Source organism: Rhamphochromis sp. 'chilingali' (genome assembly GCF_963969265.1).
Source record: "Rhamphochromis sp. 'chilingali' genome assembly, chromosome: 5".
NCBI classification, from domain to species: Eukaryota; Metazoa; Chordata; class Actinopteri; order Cichliformes; family Cichlidae; genus Rhamphochromis; species Rhamphochromis sp. 'chilingali'.
The window spans coordinates 5,772,354-5,798,411 of NC_137932.1; the positions used below are offsets into that span (position 1 = coordinate 5,772,354).

The 26,058-nt window shown below is 43.0% G+C and overlaps 1 protein-coding gene across 1 annotated transcript; it reads right to left on the reverse strand.

The window, feature by feature from the left end:
• Positions 1 to 1,268: 1,268 nt before the first annotated feature.
• dio3b (iodothyronine deiodinase 3b) lies at positions 1,269 to 3,311 on the reverse strand. Its single transcript, XM_080883027.1, has one exon. The coding sequence runs from the start codon at positions 3,248 to 3,250 to the stop codon at positions 2,444 to 2,446; it is 807 nt and encodes a 268-aa protein (XP_080739153.1). The 5' UTR covers positions 3,251 to 3,311; the 3' UTR covers positions 1,269 to 2,443.
• Positions 3,312 to 26,058: the final 22,747 nt, after the last annotated feature.

Sequence of the window (26,058 nt, forward strand, 5' to 3'; positions counted from 1 at the left end):
CAGTGCACTACTGCTTACAAGGAGAATAACTATTTCTCAAGCTTCCTGCTAAACACACATTCTGTTGTCTTCTAGTCATTGAATATTTAGCACAACTATGAACCAGTTTCATTTTTCACCACTGTGATTAAAAATGAGCTAAAAAAAAAAGCCTCCTATCAGCAAGGAGGGAATCAGCTTAGACCATGTTGGTCACACACAGACTCTGTAAGCCTGTTATACTAACAGGGATTGAAATGGTCTGCATCCATTATGCACTTAATACCTCAGTGTTATGCACACGGATCTCTGTATGTTTCGAGAGACCACTTAAACCGAGATCATCCTCTGACTGTCACTGAGCATCACTTGGTCCCATAGAAATAAGATTCCCTGGAAGACCGAGTCGTCTGACGCAAACAGTGGTGTGATCTGATAAAACTGAAAGATGTGTCATCGGTGTTTGAACCCTCGGTCTAATGGGCCCTTAAGCAGTCTGCTTGCCTCTCTATTCATTAGTCAGTTTGCCAGATAAGATGAAACTAATATCTGTATGGCACACGGTAGCCAAGCAAGTAATTCAACAAGAGATCAGTGGTTTTTTGTTTTTTTTTTAAGTCTTGTCTGATCATGTTGTTTGCATTATATTCAGAACCCAAAAGAAAAAAAAGAGGACTGGGACACTAATGAAAATGTCATTTTAAAAAACAAACAAACTGAATGCTAGAGTCAGTGCTCGACAGTGACGGCCCGTTTGGTAGTTTTGACTCGTGAATCTCTCTCAGGTGACCAGTGACGTTTTTAAAAAGCTCTGTGGTCAGACATTTCTAATTGACCGACCTTTTTTTCCCCCTCTGTTTTTCCTGAAAGACCTGGAATGAATCAGAAAGGGGAAGTTTAAACGAACACTGACTTTGTTCCCCACATTTAGCACTGAAGCGAAAGCAAGGACACATCAGTTCCCCTGCTGCTGTACACTACATTAATGCCTAAGGACATACAACATTGTATAGCACATACATGAGAATCAACCTGAATACATTAAAACTACAGAGAAGTAACATTAGCCACAACTGACCTACAGTATTACACAGCACTCCCTAATCCTGATTATGTGGCAGTGTGTAAATGTATATGGGGGAGACTTATTAAGAACTAAAGATGCATCTTAGCTATCTCAGTTTCTTTAGAATAACTAATATTCCATTTTTTTAAAAAAAATTTTTAATATGCAGCTTCCATATTGAGAGTATAAAGTTTGCTTTTCTGTGCATTAGTTGATCTGGTGAAGTCAAGACAATCTCTGATGAGCGATTTTTTCTGCCAAAATGCAGATTACATGAATTCAACAAAGAGAATAATTTATGTTCATGACTTCCATTAATGTGTAATATTAGACAAATTCGGTTAAATTCAGATTTGTTTGGGGTTTTTTGTTTGCTTTTTTTTTTTTAATCTTTTCCTCATTGCTTGATCATCATATCAGTTTCTCTTCACTGTCATTTCTCATTAACCGTCTTACACAACATGAAACAGGCCTCTTCTTTTGAACTGTCTAAATAAAACTGAGTAGCCTTTTGTTTCCTCCTTTTCCCTCTCACTGACACACAAAAAGTTCCTTTCTTGAACTGGTGAATGGTTTACAGATTAGCCACAAGGACAGATTATGTACCAAATTAAAAGAGAATAAACAACGTCATAACAGAGAGATAAGCAATCATATGAAGCTCAGTTCTAAATCTGTTCTTTAAAACTACACAGCAAGAAAATGTGACGACTTACTTTTTCCTTTCTTTCCTTTCTCTCTGTCTCTCTTTTTAGAAGTAAACAGAAGCAGTAAAATAAAAATGGATGCACCAGGATGACCAAAGGAAGAGCTTTAAGGCGTTTTCAACACTCAAAAGTGCGTCATCAGTGTGTAATCTGACATTTATTAAAAACATTTGTTCAGTTACAATTGCTTCAACGTTACACCGTTAGGCAGTCGGTCACCGAGTGAGGCGTCCCGCTAATATGGACCCGCTACCAGTGTCGGAAACATCAGTGTCGGTTTTCTGGATGAGCCTTTTAAAAACCGAACTTCACAGAGACACCAGAAGGCGATATTAGCGCGCGCGCGCGCACACACACACACACACACACACACACACACACACTAGAAAAATAGAGTGATTACCAATTGAATCCAATTGAGACTTTTTCATACAAAAAGAAGAAATAAAGAGAATCGCTATGCGCAATCAATGAAAGTCGAGACAAGCACAAAATTACAGCCTACGGTCTATGCTTCAACATGACTTTAGGCTATTTTGACAAAGAGTCCTGAAAAAAAATTCTTCATGTTTTTTGCAAGAAAAACAACAATGTGCCATGGGTGAACATCTGATAGCAGCATCTGGATATTTTGCACTGTGGGTTGGATACTTATTAAGCAGAGTGGGCAGAGCAGCGGGCAGTTCAGCATCTACACATGGAGTATCGCTGTTTGGGAATTCAGCAGATCGTTCCTGTATTGTTCCAGCCAGTTTCTAAGCTCGGAAATCCGGTATCCCTCTGGACCCCTGCCCCCCTGGTACACCACTTTTTCATCGCTCACGATGTAAAGTCTCTCAAAGTAGGCTCCATACGCGGCGTTACATGAGTTGTCCATATTATCCACCACCACGTTGGTCTCCGGCACCTCAGTGAGCATCAGCTGAGCGGCTCTCAGTCTGTCCTCCAAACAGCGATGCTTGGGGATCTGATACGGCGCGTCCGAGCTCACCCAGCCGTCCGAGGGATGCGCCTCTTCGATATATACAACTAAAAAGTCCGCAATGTCTGCGTACTGACTCACGACGCGCTGAAACGCCGTCAGACGCGTCATGAATGGCGGTCAGGAGCAGCTGCCAAAGTTAAGAATGAGCGGTCTCTTCCCTTTCACGCAGTCCAGGATTCGCACCTGCTTCCGCTCCTGGACGAGCACCACCTCGGTGTTGGGCGCAGGGCGCCCAAGGTGCGCAGATTTGAGAAAGTCCAATTTCTGACCATGCCACACGGCCCTCAGGGACTCCAAGGTGAACATCTTGTTAGAGTCAGAGACGCACACCGGCGGGTCGTCAGGGCTCTCCTGCCTCTCTCCCATTTTCAGCAGCACTTGTTTCCTAATGCACAAGAAATCCAGGAGCCACAGCATAACTGCGGCCAGAAGGAACCGGGGCAGCAGCATCAGGCAGAGGGCTGCATGCTTCAGCGCCTTCGCCATTTGGACACCGCCGGAGTCGTCCATCATCTCTCCCCCAGCTGATAGGATGAGACTGTGCCGGCAAACGAGACAACTGGTATTTAGTCACCTTTACCCATTGGAGAAAACTATCTGACGCACGCAGGCACTCTTTTTATAGGTACAGCGTTTGAATAATGAGGAGGGGGGGGGGGGGGACACGCCTCCGGTACCCGCACCGCCCACTCACATGGTGGGGATTACCTCCCGTCAACTCTGGGCTTCAAAGATCCACAAAGACATGGGAAGCGCGAGAGGAAGATATATTGAGAGGTTGAATGTTGATAACACATAACAGTTCTCTATCTTTTGGGGTTTGTTTTGTTTATTTATTTATTTTTTGTACTTTATTGGGCATGTAGACTTCGTACGGTTAGTTCAGAAAGTAGGCAAAACATTTGATTCACTTCATGCTTCAGCGGCCTCTACGGCCACTAGACGGCGCTGGATTCATACAGACCATCTAGGCTGGATGAGTCATTCGCTTCGTCTAGGGCCCCTCAACATATTGTTAGGAAAAGGAGGCAGCATAAACCTGCCATCACCAGTTTCAAAATTGAAGTGCGTGTGTCTGTGCCCGTGATCATGGCAAAACATGATCCCAAAGACAAACTGAAGGAGGAAATAATCACTGTGCTGTTTTGAGCAACATTTGGGCAGTGCTGTGTAGGTGAGATTAAAATGAAGGTTCGTCTATGGGAGCTATGAACAGTGAGTAGGCCATGCTGAGCTGGGCTTTGGGGTTATTGTAAGATAAAATTCTGTTATTTTGTCAGCAACTTTTTGTTCCTGACTGTCTGGTCTAGTAAAAGATGATTAAACTAGAAAATGAAACGTGGAATTTACTGTATTGTCATTCTTAAGTTCCTCCTATTTACGATGATTACACAGAAAAAAGAAATGTGGAATTACTGTATTCTCATGCTTAAGTTTCTCCTATTCCGTATGATACAAAAAGGCCAAAGCAAATCATGTTGCCTCACCATGAAATTTCCTCCTCATCTCGGGCGTTGATGACATGGCATCCATGTGACTGCTTGGATCGGTTTCTCTGATGCCATAACACTCCCAGCATGTGTCCAACCTTCTTTCCCACCCCTGAGTCTTTCTTTCCTCCTCCTACCTTTTTCATTCTACCCCATGGCTTGTTTCACTGTGTTGGCTGTGTCATACACCGGCTGTAAAAACAGATAGGAATATACAGTTTCTTGTCACCTACAGAAATTCTACTATGCTGTTCACTATTTATCATCACCCATATACAGTTACAATGTTGGATGATCATTTTAAACATAATATGACCATTTCCCCCCCCAACATTGGCTTCTTTTTACTGGCTCCCTGTTAAATCCAGAATAGAAATCAAAATCATTCTCTTCAAATATGGGTATCAAATAACCAGGCTGCATCTTATCTTAAAGATCTAATAGTACCGTGTCACCCTGTGAGGTAGCTTGACCAAAGTGGCTGAAGAAGGGCAGGAGACAAATGCTGTCCAGTGCAGCAAGTGATTTATTCACCATCTTGGTGATAATTTTTATTTTTATTTTTTTTAACCCCCCCCAAAACCCCCCCAACTCAACTCCAAAGTTAACCCAGTTGTTACGTTCCCCCCGAAGGGGTCTAGGCATATGAGTGAGGGGACCAGTAACAAATGAGTCCGGAATCAGAATGAAAAGGAAAACAGACAGAGTTGTTCTGTATTAATAGAACTTTATTACGAAATGGTACAGGTGGATTACAAACGACATTAACATTAACTTAAAGGGCCGGCAACGCCGTCTTACCAACAACGCCAAAGAAACAAAGAAAACGCTCGCAGCCACGAAAGGCAGGAAGACTACCAAACAAACACAATAAAAAAGGCGGCACTTCCCACACTTCCTACCCTACTCCCCACCACGGGGAGACACTCTCAGGGCCCACAAGCCCGTCTGCTCACTGGTCAGAAAGAGGCTGTCTGTCCAACATCTAGCACCGAAACGCGTAGAGCCACCGAGGAAAAAAGCCACCCTGCTCACAGCTCATCCCCAGTTTAAATAGCCTCAGAGGATGATTGCTGACTGGAGTCAGGTGGCAAACGAGGCTAATCATCAGCAGCTGTGTCCTGGGGAGAGAGGAGAGTGAGAGAGACAGAGAGGGGTAGGAGTGGCAAGAGGGGTGGAGGCGGGGAGAGTGGGCAAACACCCCACCCACACACTCCCACAGCCTCACAGAACGTAACATTCCCCCCCCCCCCCCCCTTACATTGAAGCCCTACCAAAACAACAACAACAACAACAACAACAACAACAACAACACCCTATTGCGAGCTGCGTGAGAGTGCATCAGCCACTATCATCAGATTGTAATCCTGGGCCAGGAGTGCCCAGCGCATCAGTCGCTGGTTGTGATTGTACATCCGGTTCAGAAAAACAAGGGGGTTGTGGTCTGTGAACACGGTCACCGGGGAAGCGCTGGAGCCCACATACACTTCAAAGTGCTGCAGAGCTAGAAGCAGAGCTAAGGCTTCCTTCTCTATGGTAGAGTAGTTCAGTTGATGGGGTTTGAACTTTGCAGAGAAATAACAGACCGGATGGCACACACCTTCCTCATCATCCTGCAGCAGGACTGCCCCGGCTCCGGTGGCACTGGCATCGACCTCTAGCTTAAAGGGGCGAGAGAAGTTTGGAGCTGCCAATACAGGGGTGCTGCACAGAAGAGATTTTGCCGACTCAAAGGCATGCTGGCATTCAACTGACCATTCAAAAGGCACCTTTGGGCTACACAGTTTGGTTAGCGGGGTCACGACCACAGAAAAGTTCTTACAGAAACACCAGTAATATCCGGTCATCCCTAGGAACCGCCTTAGTTCCCGTCTGGTGGCTGGACTCGGGTAGTCCAGGATTGCAGCAACCTTCGCCTCCACTGGGCGGACCTGCCCAAACCCCACCTGCTTACCTAGGTAAGTGACGGTTGCCTTACCAAACTCATACTTAGCGAGATTGAGGGTCAACGAGGCCTCGGCTAGCCGCTGAAACACTGTCCTCAGAAGGGACATATGATCTGCCCATGTGTCTGTGTATAGCACCACGTCATCTAGATACACATTGCACTGGGGCACATCTCCCAACACCAACTGCATCAGTCGTTGAAAATTAGCTGGGGCATTTTTCATGCCAAAGGCCATTACTGTGTATTGCATGAAGTGGTCAGGGGTGACAAATGCAGAAATCTCTGAAGCTCTGGGAGTGAGAGGCACCTGCCAGTAGCCTTTAAGGAGATCGAGTTTGGTGATGAATTTGGCAGGGCCGATGCTGTTAATGCAGTCTTCCATACGAGGAAGCGGAAAAGAGTCAGAGACCGTTACAGCGTTTACCTTCCGATAATCTGTGCAGAAACGGGGTGTGCCATCAGACTTAGGTGTTAGTAGACATGGGGAGCTCCAGGGGCTACAACTAGGTTGTGCCAAGCCGTTTTCTACTAAGTACTCAACTTCTTCTTTCATGACCTCACGTTTGGCGAAGGGGCAACGATATGCATGCTGCTTGATTGGGACTGCGTCTCCAACGTCAATGTCATGCTCACAAACGTGGGTACGCGAGGGTACGTCACTAAAAAGAGACAGGTAGGAGTGCAGCAAGTCAAGTACCTCTTTACACTGGGACGGAGGAAGGTGAGATAGGTTGGCCTCGGCCTTAGCTAAAAAAACAGAATTTGACAACCGCCCACATTGCTGTCCCTCAGAAAGGGTACCCAGATCATCATCACCCTTAACTTCAACACTTAGCAGGGCAACAGGGACTGAACCGGGGACAGCCGTCCCAGCAGTGTCTGATGATTCTGTCATGCTGGTGTCTCTGGTATGGTATGGTTTCAACATGTTGACATGGCATAGGCGAGTCTTCCTTCTGCGTTCTGGGGTGTTGAGAATATAGTTGGTGTCAGACACTTTTTTCACTATCACATAGGGGCCTGAGAAACGAGCCATGAGGGCAGAACTGGGCACGGGCAACAACACAAGAACTTTGTCCCCAGGCTGGAACTGTCTTTCCACTGCTTTTTGATCACATCGTTTTTTCATGTTTGCCTGGGATACACAGAGAGCCTCTTTTGCTAACAAAGTAGCCTGTTGCCACCTGTCCTTGCATGTTTTTACAAACTCCACCACAGTAGTTTTAGGCACACAACCACTGAGAAAACTCTCCTTCAGCACCTTTAGCGGACCCCGCACGTCATGTCCAAACACCAGGGTAGCTGGGCTGAACCCCAAAGACTCCTGCTTCGCATCACGTATAGCAAACAATACAAAAGGGACCCCTTCATCCCAGCTTTTTCCGGTGTCGTGGCAATACTTACTCAACATCGCCTTGAGAGTTTGATGCCACCACTCCAGTGCACCTTGTGACTCTGGGTGATAAGCACTAGACACAGAATGAGAAACTCCAAAGGACCGTAGAGTCCGATTAAAATCCCTGGACATGAAATTGGTACCCTGATCTGTCTGCACGGTTTTCAGGAGGCCAAAGGTGGTAAAGAAATTGACTAGTGCTTTGGTAATGCTTGCTGTCGTGATTTTCCGCAGAGGAATCGCCTCTGGGTATCGAGTGGACACACACATTATGGTTAACAAGAACTGATTCCCTGCCCGCGTCTTTGGTAAGGGGCCAACACAGTCTACCAGGATATGCTCAAAAGGTTCACCGACAGCAGGGATAGGACGTAGGGGGGCGGGGGGCACCGCCTGGTTCGGTTTACCCACAAGCTGGCAAGTGTGACAGGTGTTACAAAACTGCACTACATCTGCTTTCATTGCCGGCCAAAAGAAATGCTGCAGTATACGGTCATATGTTTTAGTGACACCCAAATGACCTGACCATGCGTGATCATGTGCTAACTGCAGCACATGCCACCGCAGACTGGTCGGAACCACCAACTGCCGCACTACGCTCCAGTCTTCTCCAGGCCTTGGGGTCCACTTGCGCATCAATAAACCTTCCCAAACGAAAAATGTCTGCCTCTTGCTCCCCTCACCTCCCTTATCCTGAGCTGCTGCGGTAAAACACTGAACTAATGAAGGGTCTTCTTTCTGAGCCTTCACAAGTGCTTCCCGGGTGAGCAGAAAAGGAGCTCCAGACACAGGAGCTGGCTCAACCACACTGAGCTAACTCTAAGGCTCCATTATCTCCCTCATCGGTGCAGGGCATCACATCCTTCTCTAGAATAGAGCCGATCACTGATTCTGACAAATCAACCCCCCCACCTTGTTGCTGGGCACGTGAACGAGTCAGAACGCTCACCGGGAACACATCCGGGTGCTGCAGGCTGAGGGCATCTAACACAGGCTCTATAACAGGATTGTTGGTCACCTCAGGGGTAGGGTAAACTTTCCCACCCGCGATATCATTTCCCATTATAAAATCCACCCCATTAATCGGGAGAGAAGGCCGCACACCCACTGAGAAGAAACCACTCACCAGCTCACTCTGTACCCAGATACGATGGAGGGGAGCAGGCACAAAGCTCATCCCAACACCTCTTACAATGATGCTAGAGTCACAGTCAGACTTCTCATTAAATTCAAGCACACTAGCTAGTGTGAGGGACTGTGAGCCACCAGTATCACGCAGAATGGTCACTTCACGCTTATCCTCGGTCTTACCAGAAAGCGAAACTATCCCCTTAAAAATGAAGGGCTTAAAACACTCATCCGGGGTCTCAGGGGAAGGGGGCCTACTGACAGGAGGCATGGTTTTAATCAGCCCAACCCCTTTTGGTTTACGTGAAGACGAGACTGATTGTTTCCGTCTGTAAGCTTCACAATCTGCGATCAGGTGGCCAGACTTAAAACAGAAAAAACACTTTCGGTCTGCCTTGGGACGAAACACAAGTACCTCACTCTTTGGGTGCTGTGCAACTGGTACCTCGCTAGCCTTCACTGGGGCATCGCGCCGGTCATACCTACTGACACTGGTTTTATGGACGAGCGCGAACTCATCAGCCAGCGTCGCAGCCTGCTGTAGCGAGGAAACCTTCTGTTCATTAATATATACCGCGATGCGCTCAGCAATGCAGTTCTTAAATTCCTCTATGAGCATTAGTTCCCGGATCGAAGCCAGGTCAGTGGCTTTGCAGGCCGCACACCACCGATCGAAAAGAACACCTTTTTCCCTGGCAAAATCAAGATAGGACTGACCCTGACCTCTTCTCAACCCCCGGAAACGCTGCCTATAGGCTTCTGGGACCAGCTCATAGGCCAGCAGGATAGCCCTTTTCAGCTTGTCATAGTCCAAGCTGTCCTCAGCTGACAACGAGGAACAAACTTCTTGAGCCTTACCCGCCAGCTTACATTGGAGCAAAATGGCCCATGAATCCCGTGGCCAGTGCAAGGCCGTGGCTATTCGTTCAAACGACTCGAAGTAGCTGTCGACCTCAGTGTCACGGAACATCGGAACCAGACGACTGTTTTTCCCTACGTCAAACGGGGTGTCCGCCTGACGAATGGAGGCGGTCGGAGGAAGGGAAACCTGCCGGAGTTCCAGCTGTCGCAACCTCACAGCTGTCTCTGCCTCCACCTCCACCTTCCTCAATTCGACCTCTCTGGCTCTAGCAAGCTCTGCGTCTAAACGCCTAAGCTCCAGCTCTTTCTTTAGCTGGAACTCCCTCTCACGGTCCTCCTTTTCTAACTGGAGACGAGCCAGGCGTACACGGAGCTTAGCATCCTGCTTCGAGCCTTCACTTGATTCAATGGAGAGGGGTTCGAAGCGAGGCAATGTCATGGGTTTGTCCTCAGGCAGCCCCTGATCAACAGGTGTCGACACCAATGGACCTACAGCTTGAGCTGACGCCTGCGGAACAGGCTGAGACGCTGCCCCATGCTCAAGTGGACTGGCAGATACTGGCAAGGCCACTATCCCTTTCTCCACCAAGCCAGACACAAGAGCAGCTTTCAGCTCAGCCTTACGCAGAGCTGTGGAAACAGAAATGCTATAACCTGATGCCACCTCATGCAAATCCCTCTTCCTACAGGCGTCCAGTTGGACAAGCGAGGGGTTTTTCTTAAACACGGCAATATCAAAGGTAGCCATCAACTCTAAAAACAAAAAACTACCTGAGGCTAACAATAACAACAAAGAAGCACCACCTCCAATACACAAATGAGAAAACAGGCGGGAAAAGTGTGGCCAGAGGTTAACCAATAAATAAAAGTACCGCCGACCCTCTCCCCAGACCTGCCTACTAAAATCTTAGCCTAGTTAGCTTCTGGAGTGTACCAGGCTCGAGGCAACTTTAAAGGCTAAGCATCAAGTGCACAAAGCACCGACAAGCCTACCCCCGACAGGGAACTAATCCCCACCCGGGATTACTCCGAAAATAATAAAGGAAAAATAAAAAATGAGTGCCTGAAGGAGGAGCTTACGCTCAGCTAGACACTCCCCTTTTGCTAACTGGAGAGGGAGCGCAGCCGATACCATACAACTAACCAGGCCACCGGCAAACAACTCACAAAAACTCTATTTTCCTTCCATTCATATCCCGGACGAGCCCCCACATTGTTACGTTCCCCCCGAAGGGGTCTAGGCATATGAGTGAGGGGACCAGTAACAAATGAGTCCGGAATCAGAATAAAAAGGAAAACAGACAGAGTTGTTCTGTATTAATAGAACTTTATTACGAAATGGTACAGGTGGATTACAAACGACATTAACATTAACTTAAAGGGCCAGCAACGCCGTCTTACCAACAACGCCAAAGAAACAAAGAAAACGCTCGCAGCCACGAAAGGCAGGAAGACTACCAAACAAACACAATAAAAAAGGCGGCACTTCCCACACTTCCTACCCTACTCCCCACCACGGGGAGACACTCTCAGGGCCCACAAGCCCGTCTGCTCACTGGTCAGAAAGAGGCTGTCTGTCCAACATCTAGCACCGAAACGCGTAGAGCCACCGAGGAAAAAAGCCACCCTGCTCACAGCTCATCCCCAGTTTAAATAGCCTCAGAGGATGATTGCTGACTGGAGTCAGGTGGCAAACGAGGCTAATCAGCAGCAGCTGTGTCCTGGGGAGAGAGGAGAGTGAGAGAGACAGAGAGGGGTAGGAGTGGCAAGAGGGGTGGAGGCGGGGAGAGTGGGCAAACACCCCACCCACACACTCCCACAGCCTCACAGAACGTAACACCAGTACAAATAAACATAACTGAACTTAGACCAACAAAAATTAAGGTCACGTGCACTCAGCTACACTGACCTGGTCCTTTCCACTTGAACACTTGAGTTCTTCTGCTTAAATAGTCAGCTATCCAAACAATTTCTCCTCTGGACTATTCCATTCAGTAGGTAAGACAAACATTCCCATACTCATAAACTTATGATACTACTCTTTACTAGCAATAAAAACACTCTAAGGTGTAACCAATACATATTACATCAATGCATCCATTTGTCAACAAACAACATAAACTTGACTTTATTAAATTACACCAATTCTCCCCCTTCTTCACCTGGTCCCTTTCTGTGACCTCAGACTAAACAGGAAGCTATAAATACAGGAAGTGAAGCAGCACTTCCTCCTTCTACTCCTGGAACATAGGTAAGTAAGGTGAGTTCGACAAACTAGACAAGCTGGAATAAATAATACGTTAACTTAACAAACATGTCAGAGTTGATTTAAACCAAGATGTTACATTACATAATCTGTGAAACAACAACAACAAACTTTATTTATATAGCACATTTAAAAACCAGTGGTGTACCAAAATGCTTAACATGCAAGAGAGTAGGATGAAGTAACAGGGAAGGATGAGGGCTATGGCAAGGTACCAAAACATGCTAGCAGGTTGAATGTCATTAAAACACAAAAGCAAAAGAATTTCATATAAAAGCATAAAAGAAAACTAAGTGTAAAGGATAAAACAGTCAAAAAATTGAAAATGATTAAAAGTAATTAAGAATAAGCCGAAGATAAGAATAAGCATTAAGCTAACTAACAAGCAACTGGTAGAAAAGGCAAGGCTAAATAAGTGTTTTTGTTTTTTGTTTTTGTTTTTTTAACCGCGATTTGAAGGAATGGTGAAAGTGCAAAACAAAAACAAACCCGGTATAGTAAATGTTTGCCCACAACAGAATAAAAAAAATAATGTATGGCTAAATCAAACCAAGAATGCTAACTAAGAATAACAAGCTTCAAATATGGACAAATGGTATTCTCACCCACTTTGTCACACACCCCAATAGAGTACTTCACTCACAGACTGCAGGGTTACTTGTGTTTCCTAGGCTATATAAAAGGGAGGCAAAGCCTTCAGCTTTCTGACCCCTCTTCTTTAGAACCAGCTGCTAGTTTTGACATGGGAGACAGACACAATCTTTGATTTTAGCATTAGTTTTAAAACTTCACTTTTTAATAATAGTTAGGGTTGGATCAGGTATATATTTTGCATTGTTTCTCTCTCATCACCGGTTGATTATGGCAGGTGGCTGCCCCGCCCTGAACTTGGTTCTGCTGGAGGTTTCTTCCTTTTGAAACAGAGGTGTTCTGTCCCATTGTCGCCAAGTGCTTGCTCATAGGGGATTGTCTGATTGTTGGTGTTTTCTCTGTATTATTGTAGTTAGGGTCTTTACCTTACAATATAAAGTACATTGACGTGACTATTGTTGTGATTAAGTGTTGTATGTGCAAATAATCCCTGTGCATCAAATGGTCTCCAAACTGCTGTAAGCGTTCCATTTCACACTCTCCTCTCAGAGCTACATGATGTCAACAAGAGAGGATATATTTAATATGGTCATCTGTACCATACAGCCCTTACTGTGAGCTAGGGCTGGGCCATATTATACCGTTCACGGTAATACCGGTATAATGTTAGGCAACGATAGGAAAACGAAATATCGCGATAGAATATGCGTAAAACGCGCATGCGCAGTGCCTTTGTTTTCATACGCACATGGCCGATTGTTGAGTGAAACAGATGAACCAGAATTGGTTTGTAAAAATGGTGCAACTTCAGTGATGTGGAACTGGTTTGGTGTTTGTCCGTCAGATACACGACAAAGCACATTTTTTTGCAGAACATGCAAGCGGCCGTCGTTATTGTCGTATTTGTCGGACTAAGATGCTCTTAAATCTGGGAGTAATCTGGGTCCTAAACTCCGTATGCTTCAGGTCAAACAACACTGCAGCATCACTTGGAGTTAAAAACTGTCTAAATTCTTTCATCTTTAATAAAACGATCAGCATTGCTGCTTTACCAGGTGTAACTATGAAGTTTAACTTCCAGGCATCCATGAAAACAAAATGTATTACATTTAACGGAGTTAGTGAAGGATATAAAAAAAAACAACAACAGCAATAGAATAATATTAAACACAAAGTGAACCGTCTTCCTTCATTAAATAGGTTCTTTTAGATGTTAAGGAGGAATTGACTTAACCAGGCTGGCGGAGAATGAAGACAACCGGACACCTGCAGCAGATGGGGAATCCGTGAACTTTTATTAAGACAGAGACAACCTCTCAATACAGCTCACATCAGAAGATTCCAAATATTTGCTGTGAGGATGGGTATATATTCTCTAAAACTTACAGGAGGGGGTTGTGAGGAAAGTGCTGCATTAGCAGAAAAACAACTCCATAAAAGGAAATCGGCCTTGGGTGTTCTAGTCTCTTCGCTTGCAGATATCTTTCACCTGCAGGATGAGGCGATCGCTTCTTATCGCTCTCAAGGCCAAAGTCGTGAGCACATTTTTATTACACAGTTGCACAGTAACTTTAAAGCTGAACAATATTTCTGAATAATGTTTAAAGCTGAACAATATTTAAAGCTGAATAATGTTTAAAGCTGAACAATATTTTCTTCAAATCCCCCTTTTGACCCATCTTAAATGGGTCAACACACAAAAATAAGTAACAATCAAAGGAACACAGAGACGTGTCGAAGCCTGGCTCGAAAAACTCCTCGGGTCTTTTCATTTGTCTTTATCTGTCATTGCAGATGAGGAGAAAAGAGTCCAGGCACCACCCTGCCCAGGGGTCGGCTGCAAGCAGTCTCGGTTCCCGATGAAAGCAGTAACAGCTGTCCTGCACACAAGGGTACAACGAGTTAGTGCAACCAGGGTAGTGACACAAAATTAACAGTTCCTGTAACTCAGCAACCAAAAAGCATAAGTAATGATAAAAATGTGGAGAGTACAGAGTATACTATAATAATGAGAGATATAACGTGAAAATGTGAAAGAATAAATCAACCGTAAAATAAACTCAGAACGGTAACTGCTAAGGACATTCAAAAGTGAATATGGTAAAACTTGAGAGGAACTGGTGGGCAAGACCCTAGGGGCTACATTTGTCAGATTGCGACTGTCAGAAGGGGGCGAAGCTTTTGAACTTGAAGGTGTCATAAGTGTCGGGGGCCCTTCACAGATCAGGATTATGCCAATGGGAATGAGACCCAGGACCAGGAAGCAAACAAATACGCAACATCTTTGCCTGCCTGTCATTTCAGGGGGAAAGGGCCAAGACATGTTTACTTAGCTTGGATGTCGTCTAATAGAGGATGATGGGGCACAGAAAGGTGGTCCAGTTCCCCCCACCTCGCCAAGGGCGTGTTCTAGGAGTTAAAGAGCAACAACCTGCAATCTGTACCAAAAAATCTTCATAGTCCCACCGGAAAATCATAAGAGTAATAAACGATTCAGCTCAACAGACAAGTATCATGTTCAGGTTTCTCCAATCATTAAATCACTATTATTGCCACAATTTGCTTTATTCACCCTTTGGGCAATGAGAGAGAGAGAGCCCCTAATGGCCAGTTAGTGGGCTCTAGGTCAAACTGTCCCCAAATTTGTTATCTGTTATTATTACTTGTTGTCATGTCACTTGTCTGTTTTCTACTGCACCCCTCTCACCAAAGCAAAGCAAACATTAGCAGCACATTGACCGTAGTCAGACATCCTCATTCCATAGGTGCTATAAAACATTTCCTGTAAAAGAATCACAGTTTTCAAGACAGGGTGTGTCTCCCCCAACACTCTCACCAGAATACAGTGTAATAGCATCCCCAACTCCTAACCCATAAACACCGTTTCTTCACACATCCGCCCAGAAATCCTGTAATAGAAAAACATTAAAACTGTAACCCTGTAGGGAAGAAAATGTAAATGGTAACGCTGCGCAGTTACCTCTGTAAGCAACACAAGACACAAAAATGGCATTTACAGGTTCACTCATCCTCGAATATTTTGTCATCCTTCTACTCCTGTAAAAGAAACCCACATAAATTCATCCACCCTTTTATCCTATCGAGGTGGAGGTGGTTAACCTTGAGTCATGGTCAAGTCTTGTCATCTTTTACCAGTCAGTCCGTTTGTTTTTCTTCCCAGTCTTTCATCCATTCATCCGTTCTTTGCTGATAGTGAAACCTGTCGTCGCATCTAGTTTCCACACTCAGCAAAATGACGTCATCTCAAAAAGAAACAAGAACTTGAGTTTGGATTACCTCGCTGAATCCTTTTTTAAACAGGGACTCTCGTTTCTAATTGTCCCCACAAGTGTTTCCTCCAGAACCCATTTCAATGCGGAGAAACTCACAACAATTTTCTCGCCGACGTGTAATGCTTGTAATTTCCGATGTGCAGATCTGCTTAAAGAAAAGATTCACAAACAAAAATCAGTAAATATAAAACAAAATAAAATGAAAAATAACAAAAACAAAATGCAGACGCCCGGGTCTTAGGACTTGTCACTGAATATTCTTCCCATCAATAAAAATACCAACCTAAACCTACACAGAGTCAAATCAACACCACCTCAACCTTTTCATATTCATAAACCTATATGTTTTGCGTTCGTGAAACAAAATTGAACCATTAAGTAAGTTGAGCTCTTGAAATGTTTTAATTCTCTTAATTCTGCCAGTTTATTTCAACACTTATTCAATGACTTTTATTCAACTGCTACTTGGTCACTCGACTTTTACCTGTTCAAATTGCCTAGGGTTCAACAAAGTCTAGATCCCCGTTATCATGAAACTTGAACGGTGTACGATGATTTACTTACAGTAATTTAGAATCATCACTCAACCTAGCTCTACTACTGGCACTGCGTGACTTTTCTTACACTGGAAACCAGAATTTAGTACAGAACTTTAATGCCTCAGGCCATCGTGCTCAAGGGCTGTCCCCCCTTCTCTTCTTCTTTGTCCGTGTGTTCCTCCTTTATTAAATCTCCATCACAATGACGTGGCGCTCTGAAATAAAACTCACACTGTTAATTCCTCGTTTTCACTCTGCACCACTGCTCAGAGTGTTTTCTTTTCTTTTTAGTGTAGAGTAAACAATTAAGTCGAGGCCTTAAGCCCCAGATATCTCGCACGGGCATCATTTTCATAACCAAACCGCTCCGGACTCTGCTCCCCAGACCACACAAATGCCCTCCGGGCTTATTATTATAGCAAATTCTGTATTTGACTTTGTTGTGTGCAGCATTGAGCCTTTGTCAGTAAAGCATTCTTCATTGCAGCAGCTGGAGCATTGTGTGTCACTTCTTAGTAAATTAAATCAACATTTTGATTTTAGTGCATGGGTATGTATCAGTTTTTACTCCCTCAACAAGTGCATAAGTGTTCATGTGTGTGTTTCCCTTCATTCTAAGTAGGCGCATGCAGAAGTGTGTGTTCGTGTGTTGGTATATGTTTGTGTTCATCACCTTCCTGTTCTGTAGTTTAGGTAAACCAGCGGCCTGACGCATGGCCTAGGGTCCTCCCCTCCTCTTTGGGTCTGTTTATGTTGTCCTTACTTTGCTCCACGGCCTTCTGCAGCTCTGCTGTTCGGCTCTTCTCAGAGGTCAGCATCCTTCTGCTCACCGTCCCTTTTCCTCCGGGCTTAATGCGCGTCTCGTCACAGCTCTGTCAGCTGACGCAGCCTGGGAATTTCCCCCGTGTAGTGAAACGGGCTTTAGGTTTAGTGCTCTCCGTCTCTGCTGCATGAGATCACTCTTTTGCAGCACTGTTGACATCCTCAAGTTGTTGTTGTGAGTCCAGCTGCTGTGGCCTTCAGGGGTCAAAGGGTCAAAGATGGTCGCGGAGAGGGCAACGATGGTAGAGGGGAGGGTAGGAGTCCAGGTCAGCTTCGGCTCTCAGAAAAAACAAAAACAAAACAAAACAGGCGAACAGGAAAATGATGTTGTGTTGGCTGTGCTGTGTTGGCTGTGTTATCCCGAGAGGGGAGAAACAACGAGATCTCGTCTCCCCCCTTTTTTGTTTTTGTTTTTTTTTTTTTTTTTTTTTCACCATATAATCAACTCATAACCCCTCAAGTTGACAGGACAACACAGGTACGTGTTAAAATTCTTAAGATCCTGTTTAGAAACCTAAAAAGGAATTTCCTATCATTCAGTAGTCATTTGTCTTAAACAATCAACAAAAACATGTCCCAAGTCGACCCTTTTAACCACTAAATTTGTCGTGTCCTCACTTAATCCTCAGACCAGTGTCTTTGTCTTTTAACGTTACGTTGTTGTCCTGCAACCCAAAGCGTTTAATTGTCAGTAATGTATAAACTATATCATTTAAAAACAGGTGTATGTTAAGTGTCGCTACTTTAACCTTGCATGTACGTGCACATGTATGTAAGCTGTTTCTTCATTGCATGTATGGGTGCGTCTGTATATGGGTTACTTTAACTTTTTCTCAAACGAGGCATGTCTCTAACACGCACATGTGTCTGTTCCTCACCCTTCTCATATCTTTCTCTGGTCGTGTGTGGTTTTATTTGTTTCAGTGATTTACCAGGAACATCTTTTCCTTTTCTCCATGTCTTCCGCCAGAGGTTAACACCGGTGAGATTCAGGGACACAGCACCCAGAGCAGTTCAGCAAGAAAAACCCGCCTCAAACTACATTCTCTCTTTTTTGTTTTACCGGGAGGGGTGAGGACAACTCTGGTGTCCAGCCGTGAATTTTAGCCAAAGCTTGGCCTGTCTTCTGCTGCCGTACTCAGGCTTCCAGGCTAAGAAAAAACACCTGTATGAAGACACTAAACATACATTTAGTATTTGTATAAACATAACTGCCTAAATCATTGAACTCTTGAGGAGGGTGTATTTCAGAATCAGAATCAAAATCAAAAACTTTATTGTCATTGTCATGAGACCGACGACATTAAGAATGGTCCCCGATCATTGCATCATCCCTAGTAATATCAAATATAAAAAACAATAAAATTCAATCAATAAAATAGATAGAATACTTAAAATACTAAGTATTCCCACCGTCATGCTTCAGACCGTGCATAGATTAACACAAGAGTGGCATGGTGGACATTTTTGTAGTATTCAGATGTGTTATTGCAGTTGGATAACAGCTGTGTTTGAGTCTATTAGTCCTTGCTCTGATTGCCCTGTACCGTCTGCCTTAGGGCAACAGTTCGAACAGGGAGTGGCCAGGATGTGAGGTGTCTTTTATGATGTTTTGGGCCTTTTTAAAACAGTGGGCGTTGTTTGACTCTTTACTAACTTTAAAACCCCACCATAACAATTTCTCACTGACAAACTTCTATGCATCCATTTAAACATGCGAAGCCAGCACAAAATCACACCCATACCCCTACAGCAAAGCTTTAACATAACCACAATGCAACTCCTCCCTTAAACGGGAGAAATCACCCTGAATCAACCAACTCTATATAAAACGTCAAACAAAGATAAACCACAAACATTTCTACACTTCTGTGTCTTCCACGCAGCACAATAGGCAGAAAAACACCGATTACTCACAGTCTACAACAAAAGAAAAACCTGCTCTTTTCACAACTTTCACAGCTAAAGTCAAAACTCTTACCCAGTGCCTCTGAAATAATAAAAAATCACCAAATACTCGATTACTCTTTTCACTCGCTCCCTCTCACTCCCTTCTTCCTCATACAGCATACACGCTCGCTCCCGCGGACCCGCTCGGCCCCGCGGGCTCACTCGGCCCCCACCTTTTTTCTCTCACAGAGACAGAGAGAGACCCTTTTCCTTTTTTTTTTTTTTTTTTTTTTTTTTTTTTTTTTTACTTCGGTCTATCTGCACAGAGTTTACCTCATCTCTTTCCTTCTATGGGCATGCACACTTCCTGTCTCACACACACAGCCCCTCTCTCAAAGAGAGCAGAAAAGAGTTTTTCCTTTTTTCAACACTCAGGAGAAATTCAACAGACAGTTTATACCACTATTTTACACTTTATTTACACACACCGGTAATTTATGTTCTATTTACACACGGGCCCGCATAGACATATCTCGATCTAATTCTCCATCCATTTTACTGTCAATGGAGGAGTGTTCTTTTATTGCTTTTAAAGGAGAATTTGGGCCAGCTGGGTTTCTGCCTCTGTTAGGCACTAATCAGCTGGGGCGCTGCTTTAAAGGTGAGTCAGCACTGAAATATCCCTTCAGGTGTTACCAGGCTTCTACCAAACCGGAGTCTGGCGGGTAACCTTGCCTAGAGCTTCCTGATAGGGGTGCTAGTTGGTTGTCACCTTGTTCACACGTCTCATTCACACTTCATACATTACCTGCAGTCACTCATTACCCTCCTTATGTATGTAATAAATGTGTAAAAAAAAATTCTATGTGTGGTGTATTATTTTAACCAAAAGAGGAACCTAGTTCCTTTAATTGTGTAATCTGTGAACAACGGAGAACCAAACTGTCCTGCCCAGTGTTCCACAGCAAGCATTCAGCGTGTATTTATGTGTGTCCAATATCAAACAGAACATCAAAACATTTAAAACACTAAAATCATCGGGGTTTTAAGAAGAGATCCGTTTTCTCCTATTGATCAAAGGGACCCCTCCTATGGACTCCAACCAGTACTTCTCTTTTTTAAGTTTTAGAGGATCTTTTCTAATAAAGTCCTCTGGGCCTTCCTAACCCTTCTGTAGTTTAGAGAATATTACTAAAAAATATTCTCAAGGCCTTTAACCTTTTAATTTGTTTAGAAAGGCGTTACTAATAAACCCTTTCAAGGTCCCAGACCTGCACTGAGGTATTTATCCGACACCGGAGAGCAAACCCGTCGGCTGCAACCGTGGTCAGACCTCAGTTCACTCTTATCTTTATTCACTTATTCACTTATTTCTTATTCACTTATCTCTTATTCACTTGTCTGATTCTCAACAAGCCTTAAGTAAGCCAGACAATTTTGGTTATGAATTACTAGGAGTTTGGACACTAAGTATTTTTATAATGTTCAATATAGCAGAAATAAAAGGTCTGCTTACCTTGTCTTTTGTGTGTACACAGCTTTTGTCCAAACTCCGTTCACTCAGACCACGGCCGATTTCCTCCCTCCCGTTCCAGTTTGACCTGGAGCGGATCCTGTTCGTGACGCCAATTGAAGGATATAAAAAAAAACAACAACAGCAATAGAATAATATTAAACACAAAGTGAACCGTCTTCCTTCATTAAATAGGTTCTTTTAGATGTTAAGGAGGAATTGACTTAACCAGGCTGGCGGAGAATGAAGACAACCGGACACCTGCAGCAGATGGGGAATCCGTGAACTTTTATTAAGACAGAGACAACCTCTCAATACAGCTCACATCAGAAGATTCCAAATATTTGCTGTGAGGATGGGTATATATTCTCTAAAACTTACAGGAGGGGGTTGTGAGGAAAGTGCTGCATTAGCAGAAAAACAACTCCATAAAAGGAAATCGGCCTTGGGTGTTCTAGTCTCTTCGCTTGCAGATATCTTTCACCTGCAGGATGAGGCGATCGCTTCTTATCGCTCTCAAGGCCAAAGTCGTGAGCACATTTTTATTACACAGTTGCACAGTAACTTTAAAGCTGAACAATATTTCTGAATAATGTTTAAAGCTGAACAATATTTAAAGCTGAATAATGTTTAAAGCTGAACAATATTTTCTTCATTAGAAGCTAGCAGGAAGCTAGCGGAAGTTAGCTCGCTAGTTTCGCTAGTTACCTAAACATGATATTGCATGTTCTGACTGAGAGATTTCTGAAAAAAATCAAACGTACAGCTCTGCTATCACTTCCAACATAAATGAAGACAGGAAACTAAACAGCAGTGACGTTTGTAGGGTTACTGAAGTTGGGCTAGCTGGTATATAATTATGTGCTACGTGATCGCTAGCAACACAGCTATGTTAGCATAACATACACAGTGAAGCTGGAGGACAAACACTAACACTTTTCCACTTATAAAAGTTAACGTTAAGGTTCCTCATGGTTAGAGACAAATACAATCGCATGGCAGGATGCTGTAAAAGGACCAAACTTCAGTCAGGAGAACAACTGAGATAATCCATCCACAATACGAGGTTAGTCATTAATATACTGCAACAACATGGGAATAGAGCCGCTGCCAGAGAATTCAACATTAATGAATTAATGGTACAGAAGTGGAGGAAGCAAGAAGAATGAGTTTAATAAAGTTTGATTTATCTGACTGCTTTGTTTCGCTTAATGTGCCTTATAATCCCGTGCACCTTATGGTCCGAAAAATACGTACTGCACACTGCAGTTTAATGTTGCAAAGCACCTCTTTTTAACTTCAGTGGATATTATACATGGTTATGCTCAGGATATGTCAGCCCATTTCTACTGGAAATGCTTTTTGGTTAAACTTTCAGCAAGGAATTTGCATTTGCACTGTTACATTTTATAAAGCTTTAATGTACATAAAAACCAGCTTCTTGTTTAATTTTTAAGTGAAAATAAATGATAGGTTGTCTTTTTGCGCTAGTAATGTTGTGGAGTTGTATTTTGTCTCGCATCAATTATATCGTCAGTTATATCGTTATCGCAAATTTTCAAATATATATCGTGATAAATATTTTTGGCCATATCACCCTGCTCTACTGTGAGCAGAAAAGACCCAATGACCTGCTGTTCAAACTAGGGACAGGATCGATCCAATATATAGTATCGGTCCAATCCTGACCTAGGACATAAAAAAGGACACCGGATTAAATATCAAAGGCACCTTACAAAACTTGTGACATGGCGTAATCCAGGTATTGCCCTTAGCATATTGGAGCAGTATGCGTCACGTGATAGAGCGGCTGTTGCGTGCGAGACCTGTCAGTGGTACTTTACACTGAAAGCATCTAGAGCCTCGTTACATGCTACCAAACCAGCATTTCATCTCTGAGCAAGCTATCCCAGAGAAGTAAAGCAAGTGTAAGTTAATCTCTGAATGTTTGTAAAGCATTCGATGTTAAGCTTAACATCGCTAAGTATGACTGTACAATGGATGGACTCAAGTTTTACTTTGAAAAAAAACTGTGTTGCAGGTTAAACAGTTCTGTGGTTTCAAGAAAAAAACTATGAAAACCACCTATTTTCATACTTGTCTTAAGTTTTGTATAGAAATTACACAAAATTCAGTCTCAGGTTAAACATCACAGAAACGGCTTACACTGACCTCAATCTTCATAAAAGATGAGTGTCATGAAGCCATGTCTGATTTATTTGCACTGCTTTCCACTCTGGATGTCTATTTATGTTAAACTTGAAAAAAGGGTCCATTCTACAACTATTTTTTTTTCTTTTTGAAGATTGATTGATTCAATTTTATTTTGTGCAGATTGCGCTTTTTTCAGAACCAAAGTTTTTGAAATCTGCGTGAAACTGCATTTTAAATTTTTTTAATATTACTTTAAATAAGATTTAAAGCTCCGCTAAATGGTTAAATAAAAAGTTAGTTTTGCTGAACTGCGAAATATTTTGGGTGCAGCATATCTTTTTGTAATAGAATAGCTTTAGTGTTTTGTCTTTTCAAATTTGAGTATGAACTTATACGAACGGCAGCAAGATATAAAAGAAAACAGTTTTATTGACTATAAAATAGACTATCGGATTCACATTGGTATCGGCATATCCAAATTTATGATATCAGTATCGGACAAAAAAAAGTGGTATCTCTAGTTCAAACCTGTTCTACAGTAGAGTAACCATATCCCACCTTTATATCAATTGATTCATTTATTAAAGATTTGGTGTATTCTTTCAATAGGCTTTATATTTTATTTTTTGTTACCAGATGGCCACAGAATGTCCCTATCAAATACACTACCAGTAAAAAGTTTGGACACCTTCTCATTTAATGGCTTTTCTTTATTTTCACGACTATTTACATTGTAGATTTTCAATGTAGGCATCAAAACTATGAATGAACTTAAGATTCTTAAGCTCCTTAAGCATCTTTAAGATTCTTCAAAATAACCACCCTTTGCTTTGACACTTAGCACTTGTTGGCTTTTTTGCCTTCACTCTGCGGTCCACCTCATTCCAAACCATCTCAATTGGGTGTAGGTCGGGTGACTCTGGAGGCCAGGCCATCTGACGCAGCACTCTATCACTGTCCTTCTTGGTCAAATAGCCCTTACACAGCCTGGAGGTGTGTTTGGGGTCATTGTCCTGTTAAAAAAATAAATGATCCAACTAAACACAAACCAGATGGGATGCCGTGTCGCTGCAGGATGCTGTGGTAGCCATGTTGGTTCAGTGTGACTTCAATTCTGAATAAATTCCCAACAGTTTCACCAGCAAAACACCCCCATACCATCAAACTTCTTCCTTGCTTCACAGTTGGAACCATGCATGCAGAGATCATCCGTTTCTGCATCACACAAAGACACGGCAAGTGGAAACAAAGATCTAAAATTTGGACCAAAGCACAGATTTCAACTGGTCTAATGTCCATTCCTTGTGTTTCTTGGCACAAACAAATCTTTCCTGCTTGTTGCTTTTCCTTAGTAGTCGTTTCTTGTTTGACCATAAAGACTTGATTCGCGCAGTCTCCCCTGAACAGCTGCTGCTGGAACTTTGTGTGGCATTTATCTGGGCTCTAATCTCAGGTGCTGTTAACTTGTGATTTCTGAGGCCGGTGACTCCTCAGCAGGAGAGGTGACTCTTGGTCTTCATTTCTTGAGGCGGTCCTCATGTGAAATGTTCAAATAATTATAGAAAGGACTTTACGCCAAAGCAGAGTGTAAAGTTTTTTATGAGCCAGCCGCTGCGCTTCCTGGTTTTTGCAACTGCACCTGGGGACACATTCAAAGTTTTAGCAATTTTCCAGACTGACAGAACTTCAGTCCTTAAACTAATGATGGGCTGTTGTTTCTCTTTACTTAGCTGATTTTGGTTCTTTCCATAATATGAATTCTAACAGTTATCAGATAAGACTGTCAGTTGCGTACCAGCCTGACTTCTGCACAACACAACTGATGTACCAACCCTATTAAGAAGGTAAGAAATTCCACAAATGAATGCTGACAAGACACACCTGTGTAGTGAAAACCATTTCAGGTGACTACATCATAAAGCTTATTGAGAGAAGGCCAAGGGTTTGCAGCGCTGTCAACAAAGCAAAGGGTGGTTAATTTCAGGAACCTAAAATATAAGACATATTTAGAGTTATTTATCATTTTGTTCTTCCTACAAAAATCCATATATATTGCTTCATATATTTCATGTGTTCAGTATGTATCTGCAATGTAGAAAGTAGTAAAAATAAAGAAAAACCATTTAGAGAAGGTGTATCCATACTTTTGACTGGTAGTGTACAAAGGCCCATTTTAAATTAACAAATGCATGTTCATGGCACTGTATGTGCATATGTAAGCTATGCGTCTGTTTCAGGATGTGCACTATATCAAGCTTATAATGGGTTATCATACTGCCTAATGACTGCACCCCATTAGACTACTGGGGCTCCTTAGCACAATAGGTTTAGCGTGGGATTTATTATAGTCAGGTCATGAGTGTGTGCGAATCTACTTATACAAATTTAACGTGAATTTATTTATTTATTAAAATATGGCCATTCAAATAATATCTAGTATGAATTGGACATTCAACAGACTCTGTTTTAAGCCAGTTTTGCCTGATTTTAGTTTGGACAGCTCCAAACTATTTAAATCTATTCAATAAGAAGCTGCTCAGTGAGTTTATACATCTTTTTCTACGCATTCTTTCAAGACTCAAACCTTTCATGTTTTGTTAGTAGTTAAGAGATGTGGAAAAGTTGACTTAACATCTTTTTGGTGTGTAATTTTACAATTTGCTGCTTCTGCGATCCAGTCCAGTTTTCAGTGAATATTATAAGAATAGATCTCAGCAGGTTGTGGACCGGCCTCCCCAGAGCTTTGAATGTCCTCTAAAAAGCCTGGAGAACTCTTCCTGAATGTAATGTATTATTACTGGACATGACACACTACATGTATTAAAGGTTATTTACACCATGGAGCCTTACGCTAAAAGGAGTCTCAGATTTAACACTATTGGTGAAGCTGGATTCTTAGAATCAGTGTTACGATAGCTGGGATAGAATACAGCCCCCCCACGACTCTGATAAGGACAAGTGGAAGAGATTGGCTGGATGGACTGATGGCAGCATCTTGTCCGATTGAAAAACGGGATGTCAATGGGAAGGTTGATTGGTTTGTTGCTGACAAAGAAAGGTAACTAGAAAGGTTGACTAAGAGAGTTCAGGTTGTGTCGATATGCTGTATTTCCACAATGCTTGCTCTTGTTTCAGTAAATCATTACATGTATTTCCCACTTTCCTAGGAAAATTGAGCTGGCGTCCACATATGTGGTCATCACATTTTGGGTTGGCTAGACCAAAATACTAAATTTTGCTCTACAAGGGCCTGATATCCGCTTACAAGGACATTATACTGCCAGTGTGCTATCGAAATTTAAAGCGAATGTCCTCATAAGTGGATCTCATTTTTCTCAGAAACAAAAATCAGGTAAAAAAAACAAAAAAAACAAACAAAACACGTAATCACGTAATTCTTTGGGACCTGATGAATGTAAAAACAATCAAC